General features: G+C 41.0%; 1 protein-coding gene across 1 annotated transcript in view; it reads right to left on the bottom strand.

The window, feature by feature from the left end:
- Positions 1-11,351, bottom strand: part of LOC144963121 (lysophosphatidylserine lipase ABHD12-like) — a 29,121-nt gene extending 17,770 nt beyond the window's left edge. Inside the window, exons 1-3 of the mRNA XM_078896785.1 lie at positions 11,167-11,351; positions 10,453-10,592; positions 5,405-5,510 (exon numbers count right to left, since the gene is read on the bottom strand). Of these exons, the coding sequence (XP_078752911.1) occupies positions 5,405-5,510; positions 10,453-10,592; positions 11,167-11,243 (323 nt within the window). The 5' untranslated portion in view covers positions 11,244-11,351. The remainder of the gene's footprint in view (positions 1-5,404; positions 5,511-10,452; positions 10,593-11,166) is intronic.
- Positions 11,352-11,589: the final 238 nt, after the last annotated feature.

The following is an 11,589-nucleotide window of genomic DNA, read 5'->3' as shown; positions in this document are numbered from 1 at the left end:
CACAACTAGAGTCCCAAACTCAGTGACTGTGAGACGAAAACGAATAGCTTTCATTTTTTTCCACCAACTGCGAGACAGCAATGAATAGCTTTCACTTTTTTCCACCAACCGTGAGACAGCTATGAATAGCTTTCCCCTTTTCTCCACTGATATGGAAAGAATTCTGTAAGACCGTCAGGACGTCATAGTGTATAGACAAATTTAATTATATTTGAGAAGCATCATGGCTTATACTTATGAAGAAAAGGTTTTAATGTTAGAAAATCAGCTGAATTGAAATCTCTTACTGCAGAGATTACACTAAGAAAATCGTTCAAGGATAGGATGAGCAATTAATAAGAGGGATTGTCTTTGACTTTGGAATTCCAATATCTCAGTTGGTAGAGAACTCATTTCTCATGCAAAGAGACAAGGATTGATCATTAATAAGACTTTTCTACATAATTCTGCAAGCAAACTGTTGAAGGAACATTGCTAAAGAAGTATCAAAAATATAAACTTGACACTTTCTACAAATCATCTGAGGAGTTATTCCTACAATAAAAGCCAAAAATGTCTCAGCTGTGATGTTGCATGTGCCCAAAACAGGTCCTAAACGACCCAAAATTCTACTGAAATGTAATTCCATAACCATGAAATTGCTAGGCAGCATTATAAATAAAAACCACAGTACAATGATTTATAATAATCATGTTTCATTGCCTAGCATTGATGGTAAAAAGGCAAGCGCTTGCATTCCTATATGTGCTGTATGAGTTGAACATGTGTGTGTCTCCGGTGGATCATATGACCTTGTCGCGGTCGAGGGCTTGCGTGTCTCGATGATCGTAAGTGAGAGGCCAGACCAAGAATGATCTACAACGGTCAGCATCGTCAACAAGGAAGGAAGAAGGGAGGAAATCAACCGTCGATTCAGCTTCCCCTAGTCCACACCCTTGGGTGTGGGTGTTGTCCACGACGTGGGGGAGGGTGAAAAGGGACTGACTCTATACAGGACATCCTTCCGGATTCCCAACTTAGACCATCTGACCACGGGTAGATGGAGCTCGTCATCGGGGACCGACATCCATCTAAGAGAAGGACACTCCAAACAAAAACCCGGACAGATGGAGTTCGTAAACGGGGGACCGCAATCCATCTAAGAGAAGGACACTCCGAACAAAAACCCGGACAGATCGAGTTCACTAACAGGGACCGCAATCAATCTAGGAGAAGGACACTCTGAAACAAAACCGCCACTGCCTTGTGGACAGACCTTGGATGGTCAAAGCTAAGGAAGCAAATCCTGAAAAACAGCACGCCGAAGACAGAGCAGCGGGGCCGGAAGGCGCAAATATCACAGGAAACTGGAAACTGCCACTGCATGCTTAAATCCCAATATGACACGTCACAATAATCAAATCCGATGTGGTGCGAAGCCCGTGGAATCCCGCCGGACGGGCCTAGTGCCGGGTCTCAATGGCCCACCCAAGCAATCTGGTGGTACCTTGACTTCATCTTGCGGAACCAGGGGAGGAGGATCAAGGTTACATGCGACTGGAACACCAAACACAATTAAAATCCTCCAATGGAATGCTGAGGGCGTTGCGAAGAAGAAAATAGCCCTTGAAAAGAGACTCAAAGAGCAGGACATCAAAATTATCTGCATTCAAGAAACTCACCTCACGGACAACATGAGATTTGCCATCAGAGGGTACCAGGTAATAAGGCATGATAGAAAGGATCACAAAGGAGGCATGATGACATTAGTAAAAAACGACTACCCCACCGCAGGCATAAAAATTGATACACAAGAGCAATCAGAAATCCAGCAAACTAAAGTCTGTATCGGAAAGAAAGAACTCCTGATTTTTAACTGCTATTGCCCACCAAACAAAGAGCTTCATTTAGACAAGATAAAAATCCAGGAAGAAAGATGTCTGGTACTAGGGGACTTTAACAGTCACTCTCAAAGCTGGGGATATGGAGATATGGACAAACATGGTGAAACAGTAGAAAACTGGCAAATTGAAACAAAACTTCAACTATTGTATGACGATGAAGATGAGGACACATATTTCTCAAGAGCGTGGAAAACCACATCTACCCCAGATCTTACGTTTGCCACAGATGATATAGCAAAGACAATAAATAGAACAGTACAGCCCCAACTGGGTGGTAGCGACCATAGGCCAATCATCACAAACCTATATCATCAAAATGAAAACAAAACACAAACTATCCCAAGATGGAACTACAAAAGAGCGAAATGGGAAAGCTTTGAACAACTTACAGACAGCCACTGCAAAAACATAAACTGTAAAACCAAGAATGTCAACAAAAGTGCAAAAGAACTGACAAAGGCCATCCTAAAAGCAGCAAAAGAAAGTATCCCAAGGGGAGCAAGAAAAAATTATATACCACTCTGGACAGACGATCTTAATCAGTTAAGTAATGAAGTATCGGAAACAAGAGAAAAGGCTGAAGCAGACCCCTGTGATGACAATATTGCAGCGTATAAAGAGGCAGAAGCTACCTTTAAAAAAGAAATGGCAACGACATCCAAAATGGCATGGAAAGAAAAAACGCATAGCCTTAACTTCGAAAAAGATGGAAATAAACTTTGGAAACTTACAAAAGCCCTAAATAGAGAACCGAATCACTACGCCCCTCCCGCTTTGGAAAAAGAAGGAGAACTTGTCAGTCCACAACAAGCTGCAGACCTATTCATGGAGCAGTTCAAAAAAATTAGTGACAACACAATAGAAAAAGAAATGAAGAAAAGAGTTAAAAAAGAATGCAGAAAACAAAAAAAGGACCTCAAGGAAGCCATAGATGAAGTTATGACAAAGAATCTAACTATGGAAGAACTAGAAAGCTCTCTCAAAGTGTTAAAAACAAAGAAAACTCCAGGCCCAGACGAAGTAACAAATGAGATGCTTATCCATCTTGGAAAGACAGCGAAAAAAAAAAGCTATTACAACTCTACAACAGCACTTGGAAAACTGGTAAAATACCAGATATATGGAAAAAGGCTTTTATTGTCCCAATTAAGAAAGAAGGAAAACAAGCAAATGAAGCCGCAAATTACCGACCTATAAGTCTTACAAGCTGCATGTGCAAGCTGGTAGAAAGAATTATCAACTCCAGACTGATGTGGTATCTTGAAAACTATAATGTGCTTATAAATGAACAAGCTGGTTTCAGAAGACACGGGAGTACTGAAAATCAAGTAACCTACATATCCCAAGAAATAGAAGACTCGTTTCAGGATGGAAAGAAAAAAATTGTGGTATGGGTGGACTTTGAAAAAGCATTCGACATAGTGTGGAAAAAAGGTCTGGTATATAAACTACAAAAATCAAAAGTATCCCATAACATGCTCAACTGGATACAAAACTACCTAAAAACAAGAAAGGCAAGAGTAACAACAAAGGTCACAAAAGTAGAGAAGCAAAACTAAAACATGGAGTCCCACAAGGTGGAGTACTATCACCTACACTATTTCTTCTCTATGTAAATGATATAAGAGAAACACTATGTCGAGGAGTGCAAATGTCGATGTACGCAGATGACCTAGCTCTGATTAGCTCTGACCAAAACTTAATCAAGGCACAACACAGGATGCAAATCACACTGGATAATATCAAAGAATGGACTGACAACTGGGCGATGAAAATAAATGCAGTGAAGACAAAGTTCACAATATTTAGCCTCTCCCCAAAAGATGAAAAAGCAAAGCTGCATATTGAAGACCATGAATTGGAAAAAGACGACGCACCAAAATACCTAGGAGTCCATTTTGACCCAAGACTAACATGGAAAAATCAAATCAGCAACAGTCAGAAAGTTGGGGTAAAGCGAACACAACTCTTGAAAAAACTAGCTGGAACAACTTGGGGAGCTTGCTCCAATATACTGAAACAAACTTACACAGGATATGTGAGACCAGCGCTAGAATACGGGATATCTGCATGGGGAAACTGCTCCAAAACTCAAATGGAAAAACTGGACAAAGTGCAAAACAGCAACATGAGGATAATAAGTGGAGGAATGAAATTGACACCGATACATGCAATGGAAACCATAACAGGACTTACATCTCTATCAGAAAGAAGGGAATCAAAAATTTTGAAACAATACACAGACGTGAAAACAATGACAGATCAGCCTCTTCACGCTAGAGCGCAACAAAAGAAAACTAGGCGGCTGAAAAGATCACACTTTATTGAAAGAGCCCAGCAAATTGAAAAAGATCACGAACTTGACGAAGTAATGACCCAAAAATGCAAAGCAAATATCAGAGTACCAATTTGGAAAAGGCAAAATCACTTGAAAATCAAGACTTCTGTTGGTGACATTTCAACAAAACAAAAACACGGCGAAGAAATCAAGAAGTCTGTACAGAAGTGCATAGATCAAAACTACCCTGAAAAAAAATGGACAAGAATCTAAACAGATGGTTCATGCAATAAAGAACACACGTGCGGGGGCCTGGGAGTGCACATCGAGCACATAAATGGTCAACAAAAGGAGATCAGCAAACCGACTGGTACTCGCACTTCAATCTACAAGTCAGAGGCAGATGCAATCCATGAAGCTGTTAAGCAAATCCTCTCAGAAAATGAAAAACCAAGACACATAGTGATTTTAACAGATGCTAAGAAAATTCTGGAGGATAAAATGATGTCCTTTGCGGATGATATAGACGCCTTGGTGGAAGACCTCATGAAGCTAAGCAAGTTTACCAACATTGTACTGCAGTGGATTCCAGGACACTGTGGGATACTTGGAAATCAGATCGCTGACCAACTGGCAAAGGCAGGCAGTCGCATGCAGCAACCCTCCCCAACGTACTCAACAGGAGAAATTAACAAAATGGCCAAACTTATCCAGTCTCAGAGATGGAGAGAGAAGCACCCAAAATACAACATGAATGACCCAATCAAGGTGCTCGACAGAAAGGAACAGGTCATCATCTTCAGACTGAGAACTGGACACAACCAGTTAAAGGAACATATGTGGAGGATGTCCAGAGCAGGTGCCTCTGGACAATGTGACTGCGGACTTGAAAATGAAAATGGACATCATGTCCTAATGGAATGTCCAAGGTACAACCAGTTGAGAAGGAACCTCTGGCCTGACCCAACCCCATACACAAAGAAGCTGTACGGCAGTGAGGACGACCTCAGGACCACTGTGGGCTTCATTCACCAGACCGGACTGACCATGTGACATGATGGAAACGAAGAAGAAGAAAGAAGAACATGTGTGTGTGTGTGTGTGTGTGTAAGTGTTGTATTTTATGTCCATTTCTGCTTCCAGTTTGAATACACATCCAGAACATTTAGTGGATATTAATTGTGATATATATAAAAGCTCACAACAAAAGAGAGGAAATTGTTGTAAAGACTTTGATACTTACCAAGCACCGATCTCAACCCTGTCATCAACACGAATACGGAAACTCCTGGCATTATGGAGTCCAAAATCCCAGGGCTGGGATAAGTTTGTGAATGGTGGCCATCGCACTGGTAGAGGGAAAAAAACAAAACAATTGTTATTTAGTTTCAATTTTCAACAAATAATTTATTTTAGAATAAACAATTTTTTTTGTTTTGGATTGATTGATTATAATGATGATAATAAGTATCACTTGAACGCGCACTACCACACTTACAATCACTCACTGCCTACAGCTGGTTACTCTTTGACACCTGAGTTGCGTGGAAGCAGCATGGCACAGTGGTTAAGTCTTTGCTTCATATCCAAGTGGCTTAATCAAATTTACCTTTTGAAGTGTGACCCTGAGCAAATCAACTGCAGTAACTCACTTTGTGAGCCTGACGCCCGGGATGTTCTAGTCTTGGAATAGACCTTATAGAAAAATGTCTCCAAGGAGTTGAAGAAAGGCAACTTCTATTACAGTAGTCATTGCTTTTCTGCAAGCATTGCATTACTGCATGCTAATCTTGGGAGATGGAATTTTTTAGATATATACAGTGCAGAGCAGATATATCGACAATTGTTAAATCAACACCAGGCTTATATTGGCATGACATCAAAGTCCATTTTTTCGCTATATAACATTAGTATATAAAAATCACCTATATCGACATAAATTTTACCACAAGACAGTTATATCGACGTTGTGAACCACTGATACCAGCAATAATTTGTCTAAAATAAGAATGAATACAATCTATATACTGTCAAGATATCCTGCAGTGAATTATAACATAACAGCCAAGGAAAATGAAAATGCAGAGATATCCCATTGTGATATAAAATAACGGTCAAAGAAAATGCGACATTATTGTTCAATGACACCCCTTGAATTGTCATTATCATAACCGTGATGTCAGCAGTCAAGTTTAGTCCCGCGTTGCGTCAGCTTTTTTTTATACTGATGCCAGTAATGGAATTCCCGATACCAACGTTACATGGCTTTCAACAAAGAGGCTGATAAGAAATGTTCCCCACATCACCCACTATGAACGAGACTGTCTGTCTTTGCCCTAGCCAATCCCCGGTCTGAGTTTTAGTAAATGAGGCTGACTTCTTACCCTCGCCAACACCCCCCCCCCCCCTGCCGCCCCAAAAATCACTTTCTCAATTTCTCTTCAGTGCCAATGCTCAGCTTCTCGGTTTCGATATATCGGCAAGGTCAATGCTACTATTGCTGATACTTAGTCTCGATATCACTTGACAATAGTTAAATTTTAGAAGCCACCATTGTTGCCAATATGTAGTCAGATGAGGATAGTGCACCATTGGGACCAGTTTCTGGCCAACCCACTATAGTAGCTTTCAAGACCCTACACTGCTTTGCGCAGCAGCTTCACGAGGCCGCTTCCTTATTTAGTGCCCTTGTCAATGCTGAGGAAAGGGTCCATAAAAATATTCTTTCTCTTCAGAGACAGACCACAATAACAAACTTATTAAAATCAAATAAAGTGAACCATAATAAATTTCTAAATCAGTCCTTTGAAAGGCCACCAAATCATCAAGATTGACTTCCCTTGTTATTATTGTGCCTTCTCTTATTTGTTTCCCTTTCATTTTTTGGAATGACTGATATATCGTCACCAAGCTTATATCGACATTTTATAATGGTCTCGACAATGTTGATATATCCATTCTTGACTAGGTCTCCATAACTAAACGCAAGGTTCAAATAACTGCACGCTCTGCTTCAACCATCTTCTACTTTTCGCATCCAATATTTTTACAACCAGTGTAATTCAATGGCAATGGAAACGCACTTTCACACATCATAAATTATCAGGAACATGCGATAGTGCCATAATGTTGTTATGAAGGCTAATCACGTGTTACCACACGGTGAATCTTCATCATTTGCCAGGCCACGCAAGGCATCATAATCCGTTAGAGAGAGTTTACACCACTCAGCCATCGCGTTCCCTTATGTAATACATCTTCATAACTGCACGCTTTTTGTCAGCAATCTTCTACCTTTCTCATCAGATTTTTGTTTTACAACAAGTGTAAATCAATGACAACGGAAACACACTCTCACACATCATAAATTATTGGGGACGTGCACTATCACGGCAGCAGCAGCTTCTAATGGTTCTCACACTACTATGTTATGACGATCGACCCAATCAGCAAAGTCCGGTCCGCATTCGTGCACCGTCGTGAATCCGCCCAGTAGCATCGTCACAACACATCGTTCAACTAGATGTTCTGCGGTTTCAGGTTCTTGCCCACATCGGGTACATGTAGGACAGTTGGAAAGTCCCCACTGATGAAGCGCTTTTGCCGTGAGGCAGCTCCCCAAAGCCGATTCTCAGCCAACCATTGTCTCCTCTTACTGGTATCGAAGCCTGGCAACTTCTCACCAAGCTTAGAGGGATTTAATTCATCCAAACCGACTTCCATCTCATATATGCATCTCTGTCCGTAGTCAGGGAAGCTGCGTACAAGGGTTGCCGGGACTTATTTCGGCTCGAAACGGGGGCACTGTCCATAATGCGCTTCAGAGGGGTTACCCATTCCCTCTCTCTCTGATCTTATTTAGCCAGTTTGCCGTAATCATCTCTCTTCGGACATCGGGGGGGGGGGGGGGGGGGGGGGGGGGGGGGGGGGCTGGATTGCTGCCATTATCGAGCCCCATTCTCTAGGCATTGTTGCCAGCGTTCCTGACACTATGTGCGCTGACTTGCGAAGTTTTACATCTACCTTCTCAACATTTCAGCTTCTACCCCACACTGGAGCGCAATATTCCACGGTGGAATAGCATAGTGCCAGAGCGGACATTCTCAGGAGTGGTTGGTTAGCACCCCAAGTAAATCCCGCCAACTTCCACAGAAGACTGTTGCGTTTCTCTATCTTCCTGGCAACTCCTTCGAGATGCACCTGATAAGTAAGGCTGCGGTCCAGCATCACCCCTAAGTATTTTGGATGCAGCTCATATGGGAGTGGCTGGTCCCTGACGAGGACGTTCAGTTTGCGGGTGTGCAATGCACTGCATAGGTGGAATGCAGTGTGGCCATGGTTTTTGAAGTGTTCATCTTCAGGTACCACTTGTCGAAGGTCTTGAGTCTGGTGACGTCCTCGCTGAGTACGCTCTCTAGACGGGTCCACACTTTACTTTGCGTAACGAGTGCCCAATTGTCCGCGTATCCCAGCCTCAGGGAGGAAGTGTTCGGCATGTCGCTAATGTAAACGTTAAATAACATTGGTGCTAGTACCAAACCCTGAGGGACCCCATTCTTCAATTTCCTTACTTTACTCGTAGCGTCTCCCAGCCGACGTGGAATTGTCTTTCCCCTAAGATTGAAGAGAACAACTTCAAGGTCTTTTTGCACCTTATTATCTTTGCAAGTTTGAGCATTAATCATTTGCACCAGACCGCATCGTAAAGGTCTATGATAGGTCTATAAATACAGCACCTGTATGCTGTTTCCTCTCGAACCCTGCTTCAATATGCTCTGTAAGGGCAATGACCTGTTCCGTGGTGCACCTCCCTTCCCTGAAGCCCGCCTGCTCGGGTGGCAGGGCAGCGTCTAGGACTGGCCCCAATCGGTTTAATAGAACTTGCTCCAACAATTTGTAAAGACAGCTCATTAGAGATATGGGTCTGTAACTGTCGGCCTCCTTCACCCGTTTCCCGGGCTTCAGGATGGCAACTATCTTTGCATGCTTCCACACTTGTGGGAGCTTTCCTTTTTGCAAGGACGTCAGACATTGCCTCCACCAGCCAGGCCCCGTGCCCTGGGGCTCAGATGCGTCACAATATCGGGATATACGCTGTCTATCCCTGCTGCTTTGCTGTTCTTTACTATCACGGCGAATATTTGTTTTCATTCCATCAGCAGGTTGGATACAACGCTTCTAAGATCGTGACAACCTGTCCTGTAAATGGGAGTAAGGTGAACAACAAGCCACAGACATGACCGCTGCAGAGTATTGGATCTTATCTAAACTCCCTGATCTGTTACAACAATACTCGCCATCTGAAACAGGTTGAGTTGTCCAGGCCAGGTAAGGTGTCATAACATTATTGAGAGTTCACACCTCTCCGACGATTACAACCAATTTGGCATTGAAGCTTGAACTGGATCGATGCGTTGTTTTATGGTGTATGTGGTGGGTCAAGACTCAAAATTGAGTAAACTGTCGAGTGTCAATTACACAATAGGCTGAGGTGCAGGGCGCACTGCATTGTTAGGTGCTTAAAGACATGTGTGGGCGGTACCAAATGTGTTGTCATAATGATTGGCTGAAAGCAATGAATCAGTTTTCAATTACTTTTCTGTAAAAGTTAAACATTATGAGCTTTGTCATTCATGTTCAATCGTTAAACAAGAACAAGAATAGCACTATCTTTATTGACGCCTTAAAATATGCAAGGATTGTCTCCCTTCACATATCAGATTACTGCATAATCGGATAACTACACACTTTTCATCTCTCCCGAGTACCATGCAGAAAAACGATGACCTGTATTTCATTTGTTTCTGTTTACAGTCAAGGTGTCTGCTTTAACTCACTCAACCCTAACACTGACTATATCCGTAGTTTACACAGGTTACTTTTACCCCATGCCTATTCATTACATTTTTATGAGACAAAATATAGGCATTGTATCAAAGCTAATGGTTTTAGTTTTTGCATGTTAATGATAGTTAAATAAAACTATCTATGTACATGACATGCTCATTTTTAATTAATTTTTTCCAATTTTGAAAAGTAGCAAAAATCTCTAGAGTGAGTTGATCTTTGGACCAAATTTAGGTCATATAGTGAGTCTAAAAGTGGACCGTACCATGTCAACACAGCACCACTATGTGAATATGTACCACGCCAACACAGCAACACTATGCCACTATGTACCACGCCAACACAGCAACACTATGTGACTATGTTAGACTAGAAAGGTCAATATTCCTACTTAATAGTAAAATTTAAATTGCAATATTAATACACGATAGTCATCATACTTACACATGTTAGAAAATACAACCTTGGGTAAAATCCATTGATTGGCACGGACAAATATTGGGACAGCCACATAGACCAGGAACAGGGAGAGACTGACATACTTGAGGCAGATATAGAGGCTATTTCCATAATCTGTTAAATATCTGATGATGAAAATGGTAATAGGGATAAGTCCTGCGTAAATTTTCATCCTCGGTTTCCCTGTCTTCTTTTTATCTTACTTATTTTCAGTGTTTACTTCTACATGTGTTTTTGTAGCTACTTCTATTTCTATATAAATGGTATGAATGAATGTGACTCAGTGACTGGCATATTATATATCATTGTAATAACAGCTCTTCTTTCGTTCCGATTCCTTTTTACAAGACGGCGATCTGTGTCAGTGTGTCAGTCACTCAAGGCGTATGGCTTAGTGATCGAGTGTTCGTTGATAACGGCTATTTTGACCACACACTATCAACAAGTGATGTTGACAAGAGATTACCACCGCTGTTTGTCGAATGTCATGACAAACAAGACCACTCCAGGATTTGATAGTTGATACTGATATCAATACTTTCTGCATTAATTGAAATGCATGATTTGATGAATAATCCACCGATGACAGTCATCAACTGTCGATTCGATTGGACAGCAGAATTAAAGACGGGTGTCGTTTGTTTACATTTTTGTTGAGTGGTCGCTCCGACCTCTACTCTACCTAGCTTGCAGACCTACCTTCTGAAGAATGAAAAACTATCGAAAAATAGCTTTTTGGTGGAGTTATCCTTCGCATTAGAATTAGTAGGCTCCATGATGTCAGTTGAACAAAAATTCCATACGTTAGCCCTTCAAACAATTATAACAAACTTTCTAGTAGAACCTGAGCGGAATTGTATCATTACCTGAGCGTTTATAAGAAAAAATGCCAAATAGGTACATCTTTTTAAAAAATAATAAAATTAAAAAACAAAAAGAAAAAAAAAAAAACAGATGGAAAAAAACCACAACTAAACAAACAAACAAACAAACAAACAAATAAAAATAAAATAAAGAAAAAAAAATAAAGTAAGAAAATGAAAACAAAGAAGAATAATACGAATGAATAAAATATCAAATTCATTACATAAATAAATAAATAAACAGATAAATTTTAAATTA

Source organism: Berghia stephanieae, chromosome 1, assembly GCF_034508935.2.
Source record: "Berghia stephanieae isolate SIO BIC M18660-M18661 chromosome 1, UCSD_Bste_1.3, whole genome shotgun sequence".
NCBI classification, from domain to species: domain Eukaryota; kingdom Metazoa; phylum Mollusca; class Gastropoda; order Nudibranchia; family Aeolidiidae; genus Berghia; species Berghia stephanieae.
The sequence above is the reverse complement of the archived record's forward strand: the minus strand, read 5'-3'. Positions and strand labels throughout refer to the sequence as shown.